Raw genomic sequence first — 26587 nt, forward strand, 5'->3', positions numbered from 1 at the left:
TTCACTCCTTGCTCCCTATGCATAAGAAACACTCTACCTCTTGTAAAAATGATATGACTGCTTGGGGAGAGAGAAATTCTCACATGACTATCTTTAATGTTAATCTTAGCGCCTGAAGTTCTTGAAGGTTATGAAAAAAAACTTATACAGTGGAGGAATTACTTTGGACCAAATGGCTCATTAAGAACATGTCCTTTCCCGCAGACCGGAATCAGTCACCAATGGGATCCTTCTGGGAATTCTTTCAAAGAGTTTATTCTGCTTGCTCACAAATAGAGGGAGGATTTCCCTGGGCTGGTATGTAGCCAAGCAAGTAGTATACACATTCACTGTGGGAATTCTCTACTGGGAGGAATGTATTAAAAATGATAGAAATGCAACTGGGACCATGAAAACGCATTTTGGATATCTCACATCCCACCAATGGGATCAGGGCCGGCTTTAGGCCAATTCGCCCGATTCCTGGGAATCGGGCCCCGCGCTTTTAGGCGCCTTTTAAATTTTTTTACTTACCCTGGCTGCGGTCTGCTCCGGGGTCTTCCATGGCCCCGCTCCCCTGACTAAAGCGCCGGCGGGAGCGCAGCTGCCCCACAGCCCCACTCTCTCAGCTGGAGCTCCGGCCGGAGCGCGACAAGCCCCGCGGCCCCGGCTGGAGCTCCGGCCAGAGCGCCACAAGGCCTGCAGCCCCGTGCCCCCGGCTGGAGCTCCGGCTGGAGCGCGGCAAGCCCCGTGCCCCCGGCTGGAGCTCTGGGCCCTTTAAATAGCCCCCAGAGCCCTGGGGTAGCAGGGGGCTCTGGGGGCTATTTAAAGGGCCAGGGCTCCAGCTGCCTCTGCCACCTCGGTCCTTTAAATAGCTGCCGGAGCCCCGCAGCCCCCATGCATTCCCCAGAACTCCCATGGCTATTTAAAAGGTCCGGGGCGGGGTAGAAGCAGGGGAGTCCTGGGCCCTTTAAATAGCCCTCAGAGCCCTGGGATAGCGGGGGACTTGGGGGCTTTTTAAAGGGCCGGGGCTCCAGCTGCCTCTGCTGCACCCCCTGCCCTGCCCGCACCAGCCCCACCCCCTGCTGCCTGCAGCCAGCTCTGCACCCCCTGCCCACAGCCAGCCCCTACCACATCCCCTGCCCTGTCTCCAGCCAACTCCTGCCACACACCCCTGCCCGCACCAGCCCTGCACTGCCCACCCTGCCCTGTCTCCAGCCAACTCCTGCTGCACCCCCCTGCGTGAAGCCAGCCAGTCCCATACTCCTGTCTCCAGCCCTGCCAACCCCTGCTGCACCCCCCTGTGGCCCTGCCTGAAGCCAGCCCGCCCAACACTCCCCTGTCTCCAGCCAGTCCCGCACCCCTTGCCCTGCCTGCAGCCAGACCCTACCTCCAGTCAGCCCCTGCCCTGCCTCGAACCAGCCCCATGTCCTCTACTGCCCTGCAGTTCCCAGGCCAGTAACCTGCATACCTGCTTCAATGAGGGGGGCAGGAAACAGCGGGAACCCGCACATGTGCACGCCCCCAGAGAGTGGCAGGGACCCACACATGTGAAACGGCAGTCATTAATAACCAATCAACAGCATATATGATGCAATGTACATAATATACAATTTTATTATTTATATAGTTATGGAAAGTAAATAATACATGGAAGAAATGGAAGGTTTTTTTTGGTTTTTTTTGTTTTTGTTTTTTTTACACACACACTTTTTTTTTTTTTTTAAGTCGTCCCTGCCAGGGCCTCGCCGAAAGTGTTCGAATTGGGCCCCGCACTTCCTAAAGCCGGCCCAGAATGGGATAGTCCAAGTAAGACTGAAAGAACTTCATCCTTTAAAATGCTTGTAACAGATCAGTATTAATCAATATATATTTGATAGAACAGATTTAGTGTTGAAAGACTTATATAATTATAAACATTTCCCATTACAAGAAAATGTACTTGCAGATATACAAAACCTGGAAATATATACACAAGAAAACAGGACTACTTACTTTAGTATTGTAAAACCCACAAACAGCATTGACCCAATCCATCAGCAGTTTCACATTTTTGCTGTAACTTTCAGGTGAGTAAGTACTGCTGGTTTCTCTCACTTTACTTTGATTAGAGCAGGACACTAGAGTAGCCGTTTTTGTCTTAATATTGTGTGTATTCTTTAAAAAAGAAATTTCTTCTTCTAACTGCTCCACATTAAGGGAAACATCCACCTTTAATGGAAATAAACAAATCAATTTTTCCGATACATAAAAATGTTAGAGTGATCTTATATAACTGATGTGGTTAATTGGAGAGGAGTTAGTTTGGGAGAAAGCATCTTAAGTAAGTGCCAGGGATTGGCTGCTCCCACTATTCAGTAATATAACAGTTTCCATACAGATCAAAAAAATGATTACTCACCTTTTTGTAACTTTTGTTCTTCGAGATGTGTTGTTCATCATCCATTCCAAGCAAGTGTACACGCCAGCCACAAGATTGTCTCCTAGCAGCACCGTAGGGTTGGCGTGTGTGCCCCCTGGAGTGGCGCCTCCATGGCACCCTATATAGGGGCCTGTCGACCCTCTACCCCCTCACTTCCTTCTTGCTGGCACACCGACAGAGGGATAGGAGGGTGGGTATTGGAATGGACGTGAACAACACATCTCGAAGAACAACAGTTACAAAAAGGTAACCGTTTTTTCTTCTTCGAGTGATTGTTCATGTCCGTTCCAAGCAGGTGACTCACAAGCCTGAGTTTAGGCAGTGAGGTCGGAGTTCACTGCACGGCCGAAGGCTGCATCGCCTCTGGCCTAGTGCATGATGGAACAGTGCTACATGAATGTATGGATTGAAGACCACGTGGCAGCTCTGCATATTTCCTGTGTTGGGACCTGAGCCAGGAATGCTGCGGAGAAGGCCTGTGCCCTTGTGGAGTGGGCTGTGATCAGCAGGGCAGGCACCTTAGCCTGATTGTAGCATTCGCCGATGCAGGCCGTGATCCATGAGGAGATACGCTGTGATGAGACGGGGAGCCCATTCACTCAATCGGCCACAGCAACAAAGAGTTGGATTTATTTCCTGAATGGTTTGGTTTTTTCAATATGGAATGCCAGGGCCCTGAGAACATCTAGGGAATGCAGCCTACGCTCCGTGCTGAAGGAGTGTGGCTTAGGATAGAACACAGGGAGAAAAATGTCCTGACCCATGTGGAATTGGGAGATCACCATAGGAGTGAACGCCAGGTATGGCCTGAGTTGGACTTTGTCTTTGTGAAAAACAGTGTATGGAGCCTCGGACGTCAGGGCTCTGAGCTCCGATACCCTCCTGGCCAAGGTGATAGCCACAAGGAATGCAACCTTATAGGAGATATACAGTAATGAGCACATAGCCAGGGATTCGAAGGGGAGCCCCGTGAGGCCAGACAAAACCAAATTAAGGTCCCAGGCTGAGACAGGTTGTCGAGTATGCGAGAAAAGCCTACCAAGGCCCTTGAGGAAGTGACTGACCAGTGGGTTTGCAAAGACTGAACCACCGTCAGCTCCTGGGTGGAAAGCGGAGATGGTCGCCAAGCGGACCTGAACCGAAGAGAAAGACCCTGCTGTTTCACATGAAGTAGGTAGTCAAGGATGAGCGGGATTGGGGCGAGCAATGGAGCCTGTCCCTGCTGTTCTGCCCAGATGGAAAAAGTTTCCACTTGGCTATGTATGTGGCCCTGGTGGAGGGTTTCCTGCTACCAAGGAAGACTTGTCTAACCTGCTGTGAGCATTGCATTTCTACCGGGTTTAGCCATGGAGCATCCAGGCTGTGAGATGGAGCGACTCCAAGTTTGGGTGCCAGAGGCGGCCTTGATCCTGTGTGATCAGGTCTGGAAGCAAGGGCAAAGCAAGGGGCACCTGTACGGACATCTGCAGTAGTGACATGAAACAATGCTGGCGCGGCCACACCAGTGCCATCAGTATGACTTGAGCGTGCTCCCTGCAAATCTTGAGGAGTACCCTGAGGACCATCAGAATAGGAGGGAAGGTGAGGCAGGCCATCTTCACACAAGAGGAGGAAGGCATCCGTGAGAGACCCTGGACTGCGCCCCATGAGACAGCAGAACCGTTGACACTTCCTGTTGTCTTGCGAGGCAAACAGGTCTATCGGGGGATAGCCCCAGAAACGGACGATAGAATGTGTCATGTCCCAGCAGAGGGACCATTTGTGACCATGGAACAAGCATCTAAGGGCATCTGCTAGGCCGTTCTGCATCCCTGGGAGGTAGGATGCCATTAGGTGAATTGCATTCTGTACGCAAAAGTCCCACAAAGCGAGGGCTTCCAGGCACAGTGGAGAGGAGCATGCACTCCCGCTTGTTGATCTAGAACATCGCAGAGATATTGTCCATGAGGACTGCAACACACCTGCCCACCAAGCAAGATTTGAAGGTCAGGCAGCTGAGATGCACCATCCGTAGCTCCCTGACGTTGATGTGCAAGGAGAGGTCCTCTGGGGACCAAAAGCCTTGTGTCCTGAGATTCCCCAGATGCGCTCCCCACCCCAAATCCGACACGTCTATTACCAAGGATAGGGATAGCTGAGGGCTGGCGAAGGGTACTCCCGCACAGACCTCCCACAGGTTGAGCCACCACTGGAGGGAATCTAGCACCATTCGGGGAAGCGTCACCATAGAGTCCAGTGCGTCCCTGGTTGGTTGGTACACAGTTGCTAACCAGGACTGAAGAGGGTGCAGCCTGAGCCTGGTGTGGCTCACCACATAGGTGCATGCAGCCATATACCCCAGCAACTTGAGGCAGTTCCTTGCTGTGGTGGTCAGGAAACACTGGAGACTGAGAATGATGTCGGACATGGATTGAAACCCTGGACTCTGGTAGGTACACTCTGGCTTGCAGAAGGGACAGTTACCTGTTCCATAACTGGCGTTCTTCGAGATGTGTTGCTCAGGTGTATTCCATAGTGCGTGTGTGCGCTCACCACGTGCACCAGTGCTAGAAGTTTTTCCCTTAGCAGTACCCATAGGGGAGCACCCTGGAGTGGCACTTCTATATCACGCTATAAGGGGAGCTGCACACTCCCCCCATCCTTGGTTCCTTCTTGCCAGACAACTCCAAACAGAGGGGAAGGAGAGCGGGATGTGGAATACACTTGAGCAACACATCTTGAAGAACGCCAGTTACGGAACAGGTAACTGTCCTTTCTTCTTCGAGTGATTGCTCATGTGTATTCCACAGTAGGTGATTCTAAGCTATATCTGTTGGAGGTGGGTAGGAGTTTACAAGTTTTCAGGATGGAGAACAGTCCTGCTGAACCCAACATCTTCCCTGGTCTGGGAGACAATAGCATAATGCGAAGAAAAGGTGTGGACCGAGGACCATATGGCAGCTCTACATATGTCCTGGATAGGGACACGAGCTACATAGGCAGCTGACGAGGCCTGGGCTCTCATAGAATGCGCCTTAACGATAGGCGGTGGGGGAACCCCTGCCAGATCATAACACATGCATATGTATGAGGTGATCCAGCACAAAAGGCGCTAGGTAGAAATCGGTTGTCCCCCCCATCCGTTCAGACGATGCAACGAACAGCTGCGAGGATTTCCAGAATGTCTTGGTTCGATCTAGGTAAAAAGCCAACGCCCTACGCACATCTAGTGTGTGTAGGTGGCGCTCCTCATTGGAGGAATGGGGCTTAGGACAGGGTACCAGTAGGAAAATGTCCTGATTGATATGGAAGGTGGAGACTACCTTCAGGAGAAAGGCAGAGTGCGGGTGAAGCTGGACCTAATCCTTGTGGAAGACCGTATACAGGGGTTCCGAGGTCAAGGCCCTAAGCACCGAGACATGTCAGGCTGATGTAATGGCCACAAGGAATGCTACCTTCCATGACAGGTGAGACCAGGAACACGTGGCCAAGGGTTCAAAAGGAGGACCTGTGATGCAGGATAACACTAGGTTTAGATCCAATTGTGACACGGGGGGCCTAGCATATGGGAATGAATGATCCAGGACCTTTAGAAAGTGGGAGGTCATACTGTGGGAAAAGACCGAGTGGCCCTCTACCAGAGGGTGAAAGGCCAATATGGCCGCCAAACGCACCCTGACAGAGGTGGGAGCTAGCCCTTGGGTCCTAAGGGACAGGAGGTAATCGAGAACGAGTTGAAATGACACGGACAATGGGGAAGTTCCCCACTCCCCCGCCCACCTAGAGAACCTATACCATTTGGGCAGGTACATCCATCGCATGGACGGCTTTCTGCTTTCCAACAGAACTCATTTGACGTTCTCCAAACACCTCCCCATCTCATCTAATCACAGAGCAACCACGCTGTCAGGTGAAGCGCAGCCAGGTTGGAGTACAGGAGGCATCCTCCTTCCTGGGAGAGGAGATCCGGGCGAAGTGGCAGCCTCCATGGAGGAGCCACTAAGAGTTGCAGGAAGGTCCCGTACCAGTGTTGACGGGCCCAATCCGGGGCTATGAGGATGACCCTCGTCCTGTCTGCTTTTACTTTTTGCAGGACTTTGCCTATCGGGGGAAAAGTGGGAAGACATAGAAAAGGTGGCCCAACCACCAAAGGAGGAAGGCGTCCGAGATTGCCCCCCTTTCCGCCCCTCCCCGAAGCAGAACTGGGGGCAGCGTTGGTTGTGGGCAGTTGCAAAGAGGTCGACCCGGGGAACTCTCCGCTCTCGGAAGAGCTGTAGGACAACCTCCCAGTGGAGTGACCACTCATACTGGTGGGAAAAAAAACCTGCTGAGGTGATTGGCCCGCACATTGCGGGCGCCGAGTAGGTGGAAGGCTCGCAGGGAGATATTGTGGGCTATACAGAACTCCCATAGGTTCAGGGCTTCCAGGCATAGGGCCGAGGAGCACGTTCCTCCCTGTCTGTTGATGTAATACATCACAGCCATATTGCCTGTGAGGACTCTGACCCCCTTCCCACAAAGGTGCCCGCTAAAGGCCATGCACTCGAGCCGTATCACCCTGAGCTCCCTGACATTTATGTGTAGGGATAATTCTGAGGCCGACCATCTCCCTTGGGTTTGAATGTTCCCTATATGGGCTCCCCAGCCCAGGTCCAAGGCATCCCACACCAGGTCAAGGGAGGGGGAGATTTCTCGGAAAAGGACTCCTTACAGCATGTTGAGCGGGAGGGACCACCATTGTAAAGAAGCAGCTATCTGGGATGGTATCGTGACAACCTTGTCCAGCCCGTCCCAGGCCTGGGAATACTGGGAGGCCAGCCAGAGCTGGAGGGGCCTCATTCTGAGCCTAGCATGGCAAACTAAGGACATGTATGCCACCATGTGACTGAGGATCTGAAGGCACACCCTCGCCGTCGTCACTGGAGGTCATGACTAAGGCGATGAGAACTTTTAGGATCTCGAACCTGTCCTGGGGAAGAGATGCTGTGGCCTCTACCGAGTCCAGAAGAGCCCCTATGAACTGTATGCATTGAAACGGGACTAACGTAGACTTGGCCTCGTTTACCACTAGGCCAAGATCTGCGCACATAGACAGAAGTAGTCCCACCTGGGCCTGTACCCTGGACCAAGACTTGCCCTTGAGAAGCCAATTGTCCAGGTAAGGGGAAATTTGTAACCCTTTCCTCTGGAGATAGGCTGCTACCATCGCCATGCATTTGGTGAAACCTCGGTGCTGTGGAAAGGCCAAACGGAAGGATCGTCAACTGGTAATGGTCGCTTCCTACGAGGAATTGGAGGAAACGCCTATGTCCCTCAAAAATATAGATATGGAAGTACGCGTTCTGGAGATCCAGGGCCGCGAATAAATCCCCCGGGTCCAGGGAGGTGATGACAGAGGCCAGGGATACCATACAGAACCTGTAGAGGACCATAAAACTGTTGAGATCCCTGAGATGGGCCTGAGCCCCCTTTTGCCTTCGGGATCAGGAAATACCAGGAACAGAAGCCCTTGTTCTGAAATTCTACTGGTACCCTTTCTACACACCCCCAGGTGGAGGAGGCATGCCACCTCTTGTTCTAGGAAGTGGACATGCTCCAGATCCCCAAGGCTCGCCCGGAGAGGGAGGTAGCGTGTGTGTGAAGTGAACTGCAACGTGTAGCTGTTGGAAATAGTGTTGAGGACCCACTGGTCCGATGTTATGCAGGACCACTCCACTCGGAAGGCAAACAAACAGTTGCAGAACACGAACTTTATTAACTGGGCGGATCTTCCTGGCAACAAGCCCGGTGGCCCCTCGCAAAGAGTCAAAACCGCCTCTTTCCCTGCCTTTTGCCCTTTGAGGCGCCAGGCAGTGGGGCTGAGTGGGACGTAGGCGGTCGTTCATATTTGCCCCTAGCAGGAGGAGCCAAAGTTTGCAGCCTAGGTTTGTCCTTCGCTGAAGGGACGTTCAGGCCCAAGGTTTGCAGGGTTGTACGGGAGTCTTTCTTCCCATGCAGGCAGATGTCAGTTTGGTCCGCAAACAAAACTTTCCCATTGAAGGGAAGGTCCTGCATCAAAGGACTGGGACTCTGCAGACAGTCCGGACAGGAGAAGCCACGACGCCCTCTGCATGGATACGGCGGCCATCAAATGGGCTGCTGTGTCTGCCGCGTCTGATGCTGCCTGGAGGGCTGCTTTCGCCACCGACGCTCCTTCCTCTCCCAGAGTCCTGAACTCCTTTTTGTCCCACTCCAATAGGAGAGGTTCGAACTTTGGTAGGGACCCCCATAAATGGAAGTCATATCAACTTAGAAGGGCTTAGTGATTGGCCACCCTGAGCTGGAAACTCACCGAAGAATAAACCTTCCTGCCAAAAGCGTCTAGTCTCCTGGCATCTTTGTCCTTAGGGGTGGGTACGGGCTGACCGTGATGTTCCTGGTGGTCAATTGACTCTACCACCAGGGAGTTAGATGCTGGGTGGGAGTACAGGTATTTGTGGCCCTTAGCCGGCACGAAGTATTTTATCCCGCTTTCTTAGAAATGGGGGCCAAGGAAGCTGGGGTTTACCACAGGGTAGTCGAAATATTGGCTACCCCCTAGTGGAGAGGTAGGGCCACACGGCCCGGTGCCGAGGATGACAGTACATTAAAAAGAGAGTCAGACGGTTCCTCCATCCCCTCAGCCTGGAGCTGGAGATTGGACGTCACCCACTTGATGAGCTCTTGGTAAGCCCTGAAGTCCTCTTGGGGGACGGGCAGTGGTGCTGCTATGGTATCCTCTGGCTCCAGTGAGGGGAGCGGCACAGAGCCTAGGGCATCAGATGGTACTGGTGGGTCAATCCCCAGGTCAGAGTCTGGGCACGGTGCTGTCAGCTTGGCACTTGTTGATTTCTCCCTCTGCCGTGGAGGGGAGGCCGAAGGAGCCTGAGACACACTGGCCACCAAGAGGGGTCTCGCCTGGACGGGTATCTGCAGCCATGGTGCCCATTGACACCACTGCCCTTGCCACAGTGTTCCGTGCCACTGACCGACTTAGGTGTTGGACAGTGCAATTTGCTCTCACAGAGTTGCACGACTTGGAGACAGGCAGCTGGGCGCTAATGCAGAGGTAGCCAACAACCGCACAGTACTGTAGGAGCAACATGAGCGATGGTGCCTGCAACAGTGCCGTCCATGTGACCAGGACCTCAAGGACAAAGATCGGTACCCATCCGAGGTGCTGCTCCTTACTCGCCCCAGCGGCCGGAGCTAGGACGCTTCAGTGCTGGTGAATCGCGGGATGAGTCCCGTGCGCGATGTCTGATAGAGCAGGAGCTTGAGTTGGACCGTCTACATCGGTGGTGATGGGATTGGCTTTGGTAGTGTAGCAGGGTGGACCCCTGCTCCTGCTCTGAAGGATTAAAAACAGCCCTTGGAGGGGGCTGTGGCTGGAGAAAGCAGCTTTTAGGTGGGGCTGATTGGGAAGTGGCTCAGCTGGGCCACACCCCGATCAGGCCACAGCTCGCCTGTATAAAGAGGCCAGGGAAGCCAGGAGCAAAGAGTCTCTCTCTATTTGTAGAGGGAGATGGGCCTGGCTGCAGGGAGCTAGACACAAGGTACCTGAATCAAGCAGGGCTAGGGAAAGGCCAACAGGTACTTGGGGTTGCAGAGGGCAGACCAGGAGTAGGCCAATGCAGCAGATCCAAACCCTCCTTGCCAGTGATGAGTAGGCTGATATTGCAATCTGCCCCAGGATGTGAGGCTAGACGATGACTGGCAGTAGCCATATACTGAGGAGAGGTGGGGATAGTGGGTGGGGGTCCCCGGGGGAGACTAAGACTGAGGGGTTACTGCCAGGGGGCAGCACACCAGGAAAAAGGCCACTGGGTCCAGGGAGGGACACGGGGGCCAGAGGACAGGCGGATCACCAGCCTACAGAGGGTGCTCCAGAGCTGAATCGAGCTAATTCCCGGAAGACGCCAGCAGGAGGCGACGCAGGGGTGAGTCCACTCCTCTACAGGTAGCTTCGACACGAGGAAGAGAGTTGGCGCTGCTTATCCCAGTGCTTGTGTGCCCAGTCACGGGGCGTAGAGAAGCCCCGAGACTCCCTCACAGGCAGCGAGCTGGTCAGCCTAAGTAGGGTAGAAGAGAGTTCTTGTGCTCCCAGTGGAGGCTTCCCTTGAGACTGGGGGCCCATCTCAGGCAGCGCCCCAGATACCGGAGGGTTATAATGTCACACGTAGCCTCCGGCCGCGACAGCATCCTCTCCGCAGGAGAGGCACGCATGGATGGAACTGGGCTGCTCTGCTCAACGCGAGTTGGAGGCCGCATCCAGGGATGCTTGGAGGGATGCATGCGAAATCAGCTTCCCCTCCTCCACCAGAGTGGAGAATTCCGTTCACAATTCCTGGGGAAGGAGTTCAGTGAACTTGGACAAGGCCGAGCATGTGTTATGGCCATACCGGCTCACTATAGTCTGTTGGTTGGCTATGCATAGTTGCAGATCTCCTGTTGAGTACACCTTTCTATCTCAAAAGGTCCAACTTCTTGGCTTCCCTGTTCTTTGGTGTAGGCCCTTGAAACCCCGACGCTCCTTTTGGTTGGCCACATCCACAACCAGAGAGTCCGGGGGAGGGTGAGACTATAGGTACTCATGGCCCTTGGAGGAGACAAAGTAGCGCCTCTCTGTCTTTTTGGCCACAGGGGCCAAAGAAGCTGGTGTCTGCCAAAGGGTGCAGAATGTGTCAAATATTGTTTTGATCAACAGTAGGGCGACCCTCGACGGGCCCGAGAGAGCCAGGATGTCCACTACCGGATCTATAGCCATCTCAACCTCCTCCACCTGGATCACCAGGCTCTGTGTAGCACTTTTAAGTAGCTGCTGAAGCACCTGGTTGTCCTCTAGAACCAGTGCCGCTGAAGTTCCCGCAACCACCTCATCTGGCGAGGAAGAGGAGGAGATAGTTTGCAGGGGAACTTCCTCGCTACCCTCAGCCTCCGCAGGGTCCTGCAGCACACGGTACTCTGCATGGCCTATGCGGATATAGGATGCAGCACCATGACCAGTACTGGGGTCGACGCCGATTGACGAGGCGTGCTGGGCGGTGCCTGCGGCATCGAAAACATGGCCCCCATTGGTGCCAGTATCAGTTGTGGCACACTCCTGTCGGACGGCGGCGCCGGTGGTGGAGGCATTTGCGCCGGAGTCACCGACATCAAAGAGACTGACGCAGACCTGGATCATGCACCTGTCCCAGGGTCTGACGGTAAGCCCGGGGAGTCCAGAATGGCCACTAGGAGGGTGGTTGCCACTTCTGCTGCCACTGTGCCGGGTAAAGTCGTTGGCTTGCCTGTGAAGCCAACCTCCTACTCCTTGATCTACCGGAGTGGTAGGATTCTGCTTCTGAAGTTTCGGAATATGAAGACCAAGGAGGGGCAGTACCCACTGTTGCTGGTGAGCGGTGCCGCAAGGCCGGGGAACACTCTCTTTGCATTGGTGCTGCCGGAGTGGTGCGGGGCAGGGACCGTGGCATCATCATGGCTGGCTTGCCTTTTGATTGGATCGGGGGTCGGGCAGTCCCTGGAAGCTTTTCCCTCCGTCGCAGGGAGGCAAGCACTGGGAGGCTTAATAAGTCTGAGGCCGCCTTGAACGCCTCCAGCATCGATGAGAGGTGCACATGCTCACTGAGGTCTGGGGACCTAGACTGGTCTGGACTCAACTGCACCCCCATGGGGGTAGGAGTCAATGGGACCTTGGGAGGATGCAGTTGTGGCACGGCTTGTCCCACCACACTTGTGGACACCGCTGGCCCTTTAAGGTCCTGGTGGGGTGATCGGCCCATCACTGGCCTCTTTTTCGTGGGCACCAGAGATGGTGATTGGTGCCGCATGAAGGCCGATTTTCTATATCCCGATTCTCTCCGGTGCCGGGACTTAGAGTTCTTAGACTGGGCCTCCTCTCCTGCTAATGGCGCCGGAGCGCTGTGCACCAAGGATGAGGTGCTGGGTGCCGGGTTGGCAGGCTCGTGTTCCAAGTGCAGCTGTAAGGCCGCCTCCATCAGGAGCACTCTAAGTTTCTGCTCTCTGTCCTTAAGAGCCTTGGGACAGAACCTCTTGCAGATACTGCACTGGTCTCTTTGGTGTCTCTCCCCGAGGCACCTCAAGCAGGAAGAGTGCAGGTCACTCTTCGGCATAAATTTCCCGCAGTCTGCACAGAGTTTAAGCCCTGGGGACCCAGGCATGCCCCGGGACAGGGCGACAATTACATTGGGGGGGAAGCCCCCTCAACAGCTATTAACTAACTATCTTACAACTAACACTAACTATAAACTATGAGAAAAAAAAAACGAACTATACACACTTAGAGACACGGTTAGGCTTGCTTCAAGAGCAAGCAAAGGTTCTAGCTAGCCATCACCGGTGGTAAGAAGGAACTCAGGGGGTGGAGGGTCCGTGGGCCCCTATATACGGTGCCATGGAGGCGCCACTCCGGGGGGCACACAGGCGAATCCTACGGCGCTGCTAGGGGAAAATCTTCTGGACGGCATGCATGCAGCACGCACACACCTGCGTGGAATGGACATGAACAATCACATGAAGAAGAACCAGTTGTTACTTCAGTTCAGATGACAGTAGCCAAAACCAGATGCTTTTAAAATAAACTTATAGGGAAATTTTCTACTACCTGGATCAATGGTTGGTTTATACCCTGAAACCATGTTTTTGGTTTTTCTTTTAAATTCTAACTAATACAATTGTGGAAGTGGTCATCTACATAACTAATTAAAGAGACTTTGGATCTCCCCCAACATCTTGTTGATGACTGATGCAAATGAATAAATCCATTTTCTCTGCAATATTCTTCAGCATTCAATTGCTCCTTTAGCTTCCTGATAATCTACAGCAGTATTCTCTTCAGGATTCTTGCATTAGATATTATATATAATAAAAAAAAAAAATCTCTGGCTACTTGCTTTTCAAATTCTCTCCTAACTTACATCTTATGTCTTACTTTCCATAATGTATACTCCTTCCCATTGGATTCACTTAAGCTGGATACACATTTTTGAAGAATAGTTATTTGGTTCAAATGACCTCTTAACCTTGCCATTAAGCCCAATTCTTCTACTCTCTGCTTCCTTCTTCCATTTAAGGCTATACATAATCCTTGACTCAATTACAGGTACACTAATTAGCCTTCATACTAAGTCCTAAGTCTTCAGTTTTTCCCAGTTTGATCCCAGAGACATATGGTGGATTATGTTAGGTGGAAGAGCCACAGCTCTAGAATTCACTTCCTATGATTGTTCATCAAAGGGAATGTTCCTCAAGTGTTTGGAAGTGGTTTTAAATACATCCATCCATCAGAGCTATTTTTAGTAGCTCTAAGAGAATTCCTCAGCAAGTGGCAAGAAGTTAATTTCTGTGGCCAAATTACCTGACCATTGTTATCACATACTTAACCTTTGTTACAGTATCTGGCACAAATACAAAAGAAATTCCATGAACAAGTGTACAAAACCTAATTAAAAGGAGTTCTGAATTGTATTACATTTTAGAACCTAGCTCATCAATGTAGCTAATAGTTATAAAGCACTTTGAACATACATTACACAATGACGTCTAACCATGAGAATCCACGAAAGATCATTCTCATGGGGCATCCAGCCAGGTCAATCCAGACTTGATGATTTCAAAGACTACAAATTCCTTGTTTCAAGCCATGCATTATCTCCTCTCGTTTGTAACATTTCTTAAAATTCTTTACAACTTCACACAACTTTATACAATACCTGGAAAGCAAAGACAATTTTCCACAGCAGTGCTAAAGTTCGCTCTCTGTGTCTGTCCACAATATCCTTAGACTCGATTGAAGCACCTATAAATGAAATACAACACTGATTAAGATATGTATTTCTGTTCTTCAAATGCGTAGTTATTCTAGCATTACTTTTCAATTCTTACCACCTCCATCTTTCAACTGAATTCCCCGCTCTTTAAGAACATGAAGGGCAACATCAACATTATGCATCTTCTGGAGACGACTTATTGCAGGAACTCTTAGCTTCTTTGAGAGACTCCAATTTTTTGTGAGAAGTTCCATTGTTCTCCTAACAATAAAAAGATTTCATATTTCAGCTTACAGAGGATTAGACAAATATAGATAGTCATAAAACCATTCTGTATGAACTTACACAAGACGAATGCCACACTGCAAGTCTACAGCTAGATTTGTAACAGCGAAGTCAAATTCATCAAGTGGTGTCTGAACATGACTAACAGGTAATCCCAGGAAGCCAAGATGACGGGAAAGGTCACCTTCACCACTCAGGAAGTCTCGTGAAAATGCCAGTAGAACATCTTTACTATTCTAAGGGGAAATAAAATAAACTTAGACCAAGTGACCATTTTGATCCCTTCCCCCAAATGCCTTGAGCTTTGTTATTTGTCATTTAGTACTACGCGTAAGATACCAAAATTCAAGTACTTAAATATCTCTTCATGGCATTTAAACTGTGTCCACAATATTATAATGCTGACACAGATAGCTAACTGGATTCTTAATGACTGCTTTCATAACTTCCGTAGCGTACAGCAAAAAAAAAAAATCAAGCTGCCGTAACATTAGCTAATACCTGTTCTGCATCCTGAGAAATTCATGAACAACTTTTTCTTTTTATTTATTCATGCATTTAACTCATTAAACAGTGTTGTAATCTAAGTAATAGACTGCATACGATTTTTATACCATGACTTCAACTGACTAGAGTAAAAATGGTTTTTAGTTCAACAAAAATGAGGCTATTTACTAATCGAACATCTAGCAAGACAGACTGTTCCAGAAAGCTAGGCTGCATGTCCTAAGTATTGTAGGACAGCCCTCACATAAACTTAAAATGCAAGGGGATTTAACTTCAGATGACAAATACTGTGGCAGAGCAGTATTGAGTCTTAGAAAGAGAAGGAAAGCTCCTCTATAATACAAGGCTTTTGAACTCTCTCTATAAATTAAATGCACTTCAGAAGTCCTGATGGTAAATCTTACATAGCTAGTGACCTCCTGGAAGATTTGCTGAGTGTGAATAGTACTAAAGTCTTAACATTGAAAAAGCAACTTTATATTATATGCATACAAAGTCATATTTTCAAACATCAAACATACTTCACCTTGAACTCTGCATCCTTGCAGAAAAGGCAAGGGTCGTGGTCAATGATTCTAGACTGTTTGGCATGATCAAGAAAACAAACTAACAGCAGCAATTTTTTCAGTGTAAATTTAGACAAAGCTTCTTCGTGACCTAAAAATATTAAGTTCATAAAGATGTTATTTATGAATGCAAAGTTAAATGCTAAAAAGTCTATTTCAAAAAGAATTAGTTACCATCCCGATAAAGGTGAGGTACAGTGGGGTGTCTGTATTCAGCTGCTATATCGGGGTTCCAAAGTAGGCGACTGAGAATAAACATTGCCAAGCCCATAATATCACTATTACTCTCCAAAGCAATCAGTTCTCCATAAATAGTCTAATGGAGAAACACAAAAAATAAAGGAAAAACTTTAAAGTTAAAAAAATGTTCACAATTGTATCATTTATTTCTTTAGACTTTCAGTAGGATATATTCAAAATAAATAGAAATAGAGTATTTAAGAGTTTCTCACTAGCCAAAAAATTAGTAACCTAGCCCATTTTTTTGAACACAGATTAATCTGCAAGACAGTAAACAACGTTTCAGTCCTAGTTTTATTCCAGAAGGTATCCCAAATGCAATGCCCATCTAAAAAGTTAAAATTAGTATCAATGTGATCTACTGGCTCTTTGGTGGAAAGTGTTCTCTGCTTCCATCAGGAGCTCCCTAACCAGTCCCAACATAGCTGGCTGAAGTATAGTGGGAATGTGTTAGGCGTCAATTTCCTACCAACTACTGAAGGGTAACGTTACTTTAGCAACAGCAAAGGAGCCTCAGCCCAGTTCCAGAGTACTCCTCACAGAAAAGCACTTTTAAATTACCCGATGAAATATTCTCTTTTGTAACAAGACAACCATGAGTTAAAAGGAAACATGAAATTGTTCTGTTAATAAACCAGAGCTGCCTGCCAGCTACTGTTGAACTTGAGATCCACTCTTGGCACAGGCTTTATAAGACTAGAGTATCCATAAGAAGCATTGCTTACTTCCAGACCTATGCGTAGCCACAAAGGGTTGTAAGATAAAAGCCAGTTGAGGACTTTCTGTCTTTCTCCTGAAATGAATGCAAAGTATGATATGTTAAATTCAGCAAACATTTTTAAATCATATTTCATTGTTACAAAGCCACCTGGTTAAAAAGTTTTTCTACTCTACTTGCTACACTTACAATTCTATGTTACCAAAAATACTAAATATCAACGTTTGTACATTCTTACCAATATCCTTCCAGAGATGCCTATCTTTCCGAACTAGCAAACGTCTAGTTTCAATCTCAAACTCCAGTCTCTTAATAGCTTTAACCATTGTTTCAGAGGTAAACAAACGGCATGCAGCACGTCGTAGTTTATTCAACCTGCATCGAGCAGTATAAGCTCTCAGGGACATTTCTTCTTTTGTTGGTGCTCTAGGAACACTGGCTTTATGATGATTTTCTGCTCCCAGGATAAGTGCAGCTGCATTTACTAATTGAAAAGAGAGTAAAAAAGAAAAATAGGTCTATATATCTGACATAAAGGTAAATTAGCATCTGTTTTATGAGTTCATTATTTTTGCTATCATTTTACTTCTATTTAAATGCACACTAATACACAGATGACATATCTAGTATAATAGAACTCCACACGAGAAAAATCAAACTTCGAGACCATACACTTTCAGTTAAAGAACATGGAAAAAAATACAGAAATATATAAAACTTCAAAACAGCATTCAGAATTCAGTGCAACCTCTACTGAAACAGATACCCAAATGTTAACGCTACAGTTCAAAATAGCTCTGAAAATAGGGATGCAAACTGAATTTCCTTTCATTCCAATCTCAGGACAGATGTTCATGAAGGGGGGTGGGGGGTAAGCAGGGGGAATTAAAAAAAAAAAATCAACCACCTCTTGATATAAAAATTACCCTTATTGAAAAAAGTTACTTAAACATACACACAGATAAATTAAACGAAAGCTTAATTAATACTAGCTTTTAGCTAGTGGTTTCATTCATCGTATACAAGTTTAATTAAAAAACCTCCTGGAGCAAGTTTTGCCTTATATATTGACATTAAAGTGTTCCCACGATTTAGCAGAACTGCACTATTTCAAGTTACCTACTTTACCTTGTGAACTCTCTGTTTTTACAGTGAAGTCATCAGGTGTAAGTATGAAATTCAGCCACCAGGTAAAGCCTCGCTGCTGCTTTTCCTTCCAGCGCTCATCATAGAACATGTTTTTAGCAGCAAAAGGCATTGGATGCCTAGGAATGACTTAAAAGGGGGAAAAAGGATTATCTAAATAGACAAAGTTTAATTTAAAGTTATTTATGTTTTTTTTCCTAAAAATATGTCATTCTTCACTTTAACTTGAGTGACTTGGAATTATGAGGAAAGTATTTGGAGACCACATGCCACTTTTATTGTACTTGCTGTCACCTTCAACTAGTAAGTTCTTCAGGACAAGGACAGTTATTGGTATGTCTAGTGCTTTATCAATATTAGCGGTAATGTTAAGTAGCCTAGTGCTTTTAAGTATACTGAAAAACCTTTGAAGCATTATTTATCATCACATGTGATTCCACATATCTGCTCCATGAGCGTACTCAGAATCACATCTGTTTACCATAAAACAAGTTATTAACAGAGGTGAAAAAAAATCGAGAAATAAGGGGCTACATTGTCAAGGGGACTTAAGCTAGGTTTACACTGGCAATCGAGTGACAAAGCTTTTGTTGTTCAGAAGTGATAACCCCTCCGAGAGACAAAAGCGTCAGTGTGAACAGCACACTGTCGGCAGGAGCGCTCTCCTGTCAACAACGTGAACACCGCTCGTCGGGGGTGGAAGTAAAACAGAGGCTAACACTGACCAACTTTCAGCGACACAGCTGTGTCACTAAAAGCTATGTAGTGTAGACAAAGCCTTAGGAACTATTCACACAGCCCCACCCCTTTATCTCCACTGTGGAACAAGGACTTGAACCCAGGTCTCCCATATCCCAGGTATGTGCCCCAACTATTGAGTTAGGGAGTATTCTGGGTTAAGGATTATTCTCAATCTCTCCTGCTGAAACTGTTCCACTTTGCATTACTAATTAAATATTAATTGGACCAGAAAGCGAGAATGACTTTGCAGCCTGAGGGTTAGAACACTCCATTGGGATGTGGGAGAGCCAAATTCCAGTCCCTGCTCCAATCAATATTTTACATAACATGAAACTGTCTCAATACAAAAGACTGAGAAAGACCCACCTAAAAATTCCCCATAGCCAGGACACTGACCTGGTATACAGGAGACCTCCTCTAGAATGTGGACTTGAACCTGAGTCTCCCGCATCCCAGAACAGTGTTCTAACCACTAAGCTAAACGTTATAAGGAATGCATCACCACACTACCACCTCCTCCCCACCATTTTGTGGCTCCACCCCTACCCCCCAAAAAACCTGTTTCAATATTATCGAAACAAACTTTCATTTTCAGCTTATCAAAACATTTTGATTTTTTGGTTCAGTCATAACTATCTGGCAAAGTCTACATGAATTCGCAAGCAGTTTTGGGTCAACAACAACTACACTTTTCACAAAAACTATTAGCCAAAACGTTTGCCCTGTTCAATTATGACATTCAATTCAAGAAAAATTCTGACTTCATAGATACTGTAAACCTGTTTACCTGTTTTTAATGGTTTTATGAAGGTCAGCTGAGACTGTGCCACACCATCAATCGGTTTAGTAGTTTTGTTGATAGTTCTAGACAAAGAACCTAAAAATGTTAACAAAATATCAGATGTCAGGCAGGGGAAAAAAACAAAAAACCCTTCAGTGATAAATAGTTGAAACTACCACCAACAAGCAAGCAAGGTGTAGTTAAGGATTAAAGCCTTGACTCCACTCTTTACCAACCCTGTAAATTATGGGTAGGGGTATAACATGCTATGAAAGATCATCGCTATAGAAAATTCCTGAACTCTAGCTGGTATAGGTTGATTAGAGGTTTTATTTTTATCTTTAAATTAGCATCCTTCAGTGTGTTTCAGGAAAAGTAAAAAACAATATTTCAATGTTTTCTGTGATGGAGAAACATTAATTCTCTAAATGCTATATAAGCATATTATACATATGTTTTCTGGCTAATGAATGCTAGAAGAATGCAGATAAATAGCTTTGCTTTGCAACTGTAAAAAGAGTAAAAGAAAAAATTGAAGTGTAAGTTGTCTGTTAAAAAACACTAATGTATTCCATGCTTCCTCACCACACTGAGAAAAAAGTATTACCTGTAATTGTTCTCAGAAGATACACATCCTAATGGACTGCCACTTTAAAAGTCTATTACCAGCACAAGGTATTAATTTCCAAAGTTCAAAATTGTAAGCCACTGGCATCTATCTGGATGGTCTAGTGGGTAGGGACCTAGACCAGGCCATGGGACCTCCTGGGTTCAACTCCCTATTGTGACACAGACTATGTATGTGATCTTGGGCAAGTTGTTTAGTCTCTGAATCAGTTTCCCATTATAAAATGGGATTTTACCTTCTGTTCATCACTGAAGGAGGCAGGATATGAATTCATTCTGAACTCTTGTGCTGTTCCAGAGCCAAGCACATTCAGCATTTATGTGAACACATTGCTCAACAAGAACAAGGCTTGGTCTCAGATAAGTTAAATTGGATGGGTGTGTTTCAAAGTTACATTTCAATAGTGAAATGTAGCTTTATTTAGGGCTGGGGCAACTTTGTAAACTGTTCTCTCGTCACGCTTCTTCTGTGCTGTTATATCTGTAAAACCCTATGAAGACCATGGTGAACATATTTTGAAGACAAAGATTGCAGAGATATAATAGAGCAGATTTTCACCTGCAAGAACCTTTATAGGCAGTTATACAAGGGCAGGAAAACCCCATCCTAACTTTCAGCTCCCATGGTGAGCGTGCACAACGGATAAAACTTGGACTCCTTTTTTAAGAAATGGCATCATGAGGGTCACTTTTCAGAGCAGACGTATATTTTAAGAAAATTATAAAAAGTGTTAGCACACAAAAGAGTTATACTAATGTGAGACTGCTAAATGAGCCAATTGCAAGAAAGAGTGAGCAGAGAACCACATGTAGAAATGTATGGTACCAGAAATGCATTCATACCTGTCAGCCATTGTGAATAGTCTTTCAGAGAATACCAGCTGAGACATTTAAGCAAACTTTTTGAAATGCATTAATACTAAGTATTTGCATTTTTGACAGTCACATTCCATGCTAGAGTTTCCACAGCCCCACCAAAGCTCATCTTGCACTTCCTCTCCCCATCTTAAAATCCCCTTCATCTACCACCTCTATCCAAATGTCTTGCTTGTTGAAATAAACTGCTCAGAACCAAGGCTTTGCTCCACAAAGCCACAAGAGACAAATCTAGTACTTCCCCTGCAACGCTGCTAAATATGGCAAGTCTTCTAGCACACAAGACTATTTAGCAGATACCAGTTAAGTGACTTCTGCTAAATGAATGCAGACTGTGTATTCTATAGCCAAGCTTTATTGCTATCAGACAACTTGAGAAGTTGCTACAGTATCGTCATACTTGCTGCAGAAAGAGGTACTGAAATGCTGAGTTCTGGATGGCTCCTTATAACATTTTAGAAAAATATGGAGATACTTAAGTTATTTTCTTTCACTAGAAAACACAAATGAAAAATGCTCACCAGCTTTCTTTCTGTGGTTTAGTTTCTCTCTGCTTATGTGCTTAGAGACCGGTGGTCTTACAGTAGTTTTTATTTTATTGTCAACACAAGATGTAAAGATTCTTTTGGTTTCTGTTTCTTCCACATATTCTGTAGCTGTAGCCTTAATATCTTCCAAGTGTACTTCATTTTTCCTCTTTCGACTATGTAAAGTAGATCCAATGGAAGATGCATGTATTTCATCTTTGTGACATTTGGTTTCACCTGAGATGGGATCTATAACTGGAAGGTTCTGGAGTATTTCTAACTTTGAATGTCTAGGAACCATACTTACACCTTCCCTTATCATATTAAGAGATTTTCTAGATTTTGGCTTAGTTGTCGCCATTCGTTTTCTTTCAGCAGGAGACAACTTATTTTTTATGACAGTAGCAGAAAGCACAGGACGTTTTTTCGGTTGTTCTCTTTGGGAGCAACTGCAAATCTGAAGATCATCAGAAAGAGGAAAACTGAAATGATTTTGTTCAGGTTTGGTACAATGAAATAACTGAGATTTCACTACGGGCGTCTCATCAAGGACGTTATTTGGAAACTTATGTTCTACAGATACACTTATGAACTGCATTTCTTCATTTTCTTTCTGTTTTGAAGATGACTTCTTCGTGATACAAGTCTCCATACTGGAGGATAAAGAGGACGGTGAAACAGATACGTGGACTTGAGACATTGATTCTATAGCTAAGTTGTCTTTTACAAACTCATCGGGTGACAATATGGGAGCAACTTGCTCTGCTACAACTTCTACATTAAGTTGATAACTGTCATTTATAAAAGAATCTGGACTCAAAATTCTCCTTTGACTCAAAGAGGAATGCAAGGCTGCTTTCCATTCCGGAGCACAAACAGGTGAATTTGTATTTGATCTGTGTGCTTGTACTAATCCAGAAGGAGAACTGGGTATACTTGAGGATTTTATTTCCTCATTAGGATTATGAAGTTTCTTGATGTTACATGTGTGTATTTCTTGCAATAATTCATCATTTACCACTGTACCAAGAACTGAGTATGTAGTAGATCTTCTCATTGAAAGAGGTGTGCAAATGGTATCATGATGTTCTTGCAATACAGGACTGATAGGAGATACAGGCAATTTGTTTTCTAAAGTGATAAGCAAGTTTTTTGAGGGGGACATGCTACCTCGTATTACATCCAAATTTTCACAGGACTGGAGCGGGCTTTTAACTGTATCTGCTTTTTTGGAAACACGAAAAGTTTTGTTAACATTGGAATGTTTTTTCTTAGCTCTTGTGGAAACTGATCTTTCTGAAGTATTTCTCTTTTTAATAGCATCCCAAAGACTCTTCTGAAAAAGAAAAAAAGAAAAAAAAAAAAGAGGGTTTCCAAAGTAGCTGCTTTTTAAAAATATATATTTTTTATTATATATATTATATATATATATATAATGCACTTATATATTCATTCACATAGATAATGAAATTGATAGCTAACATAAAAACTAAGTTCTTAATTTTGGATTTTTTTTAAGTTATTTTGAGTAGATACACACTAAAAAAGTAATATGTAGCCACATGCTCTATGCATTTATCATAAACTTTAAAATGCCCACATCAAAAACAACACACTAACATAGCTGAGGAACAGCAATACTATGCAATATAATCCATAATCAAACCAACCAGGAAAATAAGCTAAAGCCACTTTTCTACTCCAATAATTCACCCTTAAGATGTTCTACCACTTTCAAATGGGAAAGAACAACTTTGCAGTGTTCACCGGACTTGGGCTATTTCAGGTTAAAGGAGAGCAAATTCCAAGTTATTGAGGGCTCCTACTGAGGATACCCATTCAATAATTTATCCATGTCTACACTAGTAGAAACAATTGCTACATTGCAAAATTTTGACTCACAAACAAGCAACAAATAAGACCAAAATAATTAGTGTAATTAAAAATACATTTCTTACCTTTTTCTTCAGAGGCTGCTCAGCAACACCCAGCAACACAGCCTGATGTTTTACAATACCATTAACAATAAAAGTTACCAGTTCTCGGACTTTTCCTTCTTCTAATGGCATCCATGTTATAGAAATAAAGATTCTTTCTCCAGACTATGAGATAATGAAGCGATAAAACAAAAACATTGTGAGGACATGAAAATATTTTTAAGAGAATTGATCATTTAAAAAAGAAGCAGTGAACAAAAGTATTAGTGTCTGTGAATGCTTTTAAGTAAAGTGCTATATAAATGCTATTTAGTATGGCTTACATTTTCAGCCACTGAGTGCATAAATATGGATTGGTGTCTCTAAATTTATGCACCCAACTTTAAAAATGTTGACTTATTAGATGAATTTAGTTGTTATGATGGAGGACAGGTGAGAAAGTACAAATATACAATACTGAGGTCAGGAGATAGAATGGATATAGGAAGAAAGGGATGTGATTTTCCTAGAATCATAGAATATCAGGGTTGGAAGGGACCTCAGGAGGTCAACTAGTCCAACTCCCTGCTCAAAACAATACCAATGCCCAGACAGGAAAATCTGCTGTCACGTTATTGACTTGAATTGGGACCATGTAAATCATTGTTGCAACCAAGATCCTGTAGTGGCACCAAAACTTGTATAACGGGGGTGAAATAAGGTATCTAAGACAAGGTTATTGTTTGCTGGTTATGATTATGCTATGTGTGTGTATCATTTTTGTAGTTGAAGTTATGAATATTGGCTCTATACTGTTAGTATTTCAAACTTATGCTATGTGTCTAGTGTGTCACCCCAGACAAGTTGGTGTCAGCTCTGCCTAGCCTGCTTGATGGCCCATTAAGGACCATCAGCTACACAACTGACCCATTGAGAGAAGGCAGATATGCCTTGTAACTCAGCAAAGTATGCAGGAACTTGCCCATGTGACTCCAGACTCCATTTTGCTGTAATTTTCCACAGTAAGAACAAAGAGGTATTATTACACCTGGAAAAGACTATAAAAGGCTAATGCCTCATCTCCATCTCATCTTCAATCCTCTTCATACCTCTGGAGGGACTTTGCTACAAACTGAAGCTCTAAACAAAGGACTGATGACCCGTCCCAGCTACGGATGTGTTGGTGTCACTCTGGCATAACCCTAGGTAACTCGGAAAGGTGGTAGACCACAAGTGTCAATGAAGCCCTCCTGTTGTAGGCCTCAATGAACCAATGTTCCTCCATGTTAAACACTTTGTGTAACCTAGTGTAACCTAATGTACTAATAGCTGCAAAAAATGTAGTGTTAGCAGTTAGTTTTCGGTTGTAACAGTCAGAAATTCCCAGTCATTTTAATCTCTCCTCCTGTTTCATACCCTTAATCATTTTAGTTGCCCATCTCTGTACCTTTTCCAATTCCAATTATCTTTTTTGGGATGGGGTGACCAGATCTGCACACAGTATTCAAGGTGTGCATATACCATGGATTTATATAGAGAAAATATGATATTAAGAAAGGGATAGATAAGAAGACAGAAAATGATTCCCAACATTTGGTTTGCTTTTTTGACTGCCGTTGCACATTGTGGATAGTTCTCTCAAAACGACCACTCAATGACTCAAAAATCTTTCTTGAGTGTTATCAGCTAATTCAGACTCCATCATTTTGTATATATAGTTGATTGTTTTCCAGTGTGCATCACTTTGCATTTATCAACATTGAATTTCATCTGCCATTTTGTTGCCCAGTCACCCAGATTTCTGAGATCCCTTTGTAACTCTTTGCAGTCTGCCTGGGACTTAATCTTCAACAGTTTTGTATCGGTTGCAAATTTTGCCACCTCACTGTTTACCCATTTTTCCACATCATTTATGAATATGTTGAACAGTAATGGTCCCAGTACCAACCCCTCAGGTATACCACTATTTATCTCTCTCCATTCTGACAATGGAATTTATTTCTACCCTTTGTTTCCCATCTTTTAACCAGTTACTGATCCATGAGAGGACTTCCCTCTTATCCCATTATGACTTACTTTTCAAAAGTCAATTTAAATTAAATACTTTTTTAAAAAAAAATTTTTTTTTAGAAATCTAGACCTGTTATGTGTCTTGGTGTAACTTGCATTATCCTAACAAAACATTTACTTTATTCATATCTCTTTTATATGTTGCAGGTAAAAGTGAAAATGAAAAGAAAAAAATACAACAACTTTTCCACTTAAAGGCCTCAAAAAACTAACAAAGATGAAGAACACATCAAGAACCAAGAATATATCAACATGTCATCTGAAGGTTCAAGTGATATGTCTACATCCAACCAGCTCAAAGCACAAATACAGCTACCTACTGAAGAAACAGTGTCTCTAAAACCTAAAGGCAGTTCCCAATGTTTGTAGGTCACAGTGCTCCCATTTACTGAAGTTACAGAAGATAGCTTTTTTGCAAGAGGTGCACCAGTAGCCAACAAAGAAGGAAAGCTTCCCAATGCTATAATTGGTAAAAGTGGAGGAGCTTTGTTTGTCAAACTGATCAGCAAAGCCAATGCTGACAAATTATGTGAAAAGGCTGCAAAACACCAGGCCTCTAGAGTGCATCAAAATGCAGAAAGCCTTCTAAGCCAACTTTCAAAGCCAATTTTAGAAGTACTTAATGAGCCTGTTAAGAATGCTGGAGACAACACAGTTCATGTGAACAAACATGGCTGTGGCATCCTACTTCCTATTTAAGCAAGAGATGCCACACACTACAAACTGGAGGCCAATGTTATGTGCATTGTCATTTGTTCATCCTGAAGTTGAACACTGGTTCTGAACAAGACCAGCAAATGCTCACTATCTTTCTGCAAGAAACTCAACTGACTGGCTAGAAGCACGTGGTGCAACAGTGAAAGACTCAACAGTTGAAAAAGTGAAGAACTCACCACATTCAAAAAATTTGCATTCATGGCTGATGAAGGCACAGATGCAAATGGGCATCAAGTATTAACTCATTGTGTACATTATCTTCCTGTTGGGGTAGGCCCGTAGATGGATTTCTAGATGTTCAAGTTATAGAAGACACATTGGCTGCATCTGTGACAACCCACATTTTAGAAGAGTTAAATGCTAGTCAACTGGACCCCAAATAGATGGCAGTTTGTGCATCTGATGACGCTGCAAACTTCTCTGGAAGACATGGTGGAGTACAAACTTTGCTCAGAGTAAAGTGTAACCCTAATCTCTCCTATACACACTGCAGAGGCCATCTACTTCAACTAGCACTAGTACGAGCTGCAGAATCTTCAAAAGACATATTAAAAGCTATAAGTTTCAGGTCTTCATTATATTCTTTTTTCAGCAAGAGTCCAAAAAGACTGAATATCTTGGAAACTATAGAATATATACTGGAACTGAAGTTCAAATTTAGTCCAATCTGGGAAAACCTGCTG

At 45.2% G+C, this 26587-nt stretch overlaps 1 protein-coding gene across 1 annotated transcript in view; it reads right to left on the bottom strand.

Moving 5' to 3' along the window:
- Positions 1-26587, bottom strand: part of ASPM (assembly factor for spindle microtubules) — a 63172-nt gene that overhangs the window by 35066 nt on the left and 1519 nt on the right. Inside the window, exons 2-13 of the mRNA XM_050961348.1 lie at positions 23160-23303; positions 21196-22537; positions 19178-19267; positions 17632-17778; positions 16742-16987; positions 16511-16578; positions 15720-15861; positions 15506-15636; positions 14533-14708; positions 14303-14448; positions 14131-14216; positions 1975-2190 (exon numbers count right to left, since the gene is read on the bottom strand). Coding sequence (XP_050817305.1) covers positions 1975-2190; positions 14131-14216; positions 14303-14448; positions 14533-14708; positions 15506-15636; positions 15720-15861; positions 16511-16578; positions 16742-16987; positions 17632-17778; positions 19178-19267; positions 21196-22537; positions 23160-23270 — 2901 coding nt within the window. The 5' untranslated portion in view covers positions 23271-23303. The remainder of the gene's footprint in view (positions 1-1974; positions 2191-14130; positions 14217-14302; positions 14449-14532; positions 14709-15505; positions 15637-15719; positions 15862-16510; positions 16579-16741; positions 16988-17631; positions 17779-19177; positions 19268-21195; positions 22538-23159; positions 23304-26587) is intronic.

The sequence above is a fragment of the Gopherus flavomarginatus genome, chromosome 7, assembly GCF_025201925.1.
Source record: "Gopherus flavomarginatus isolate rGopFla2 chromosome 7, rGopFla2.mat.asm, whole genome shotgun sequence".
Classification (NCBI taxonomy): domain Eukaryota; kingdom Metazoa; phylum Chordata; order Testudines; family Testudinidae; genus Gopherus; species Gopherus flavomarginatus.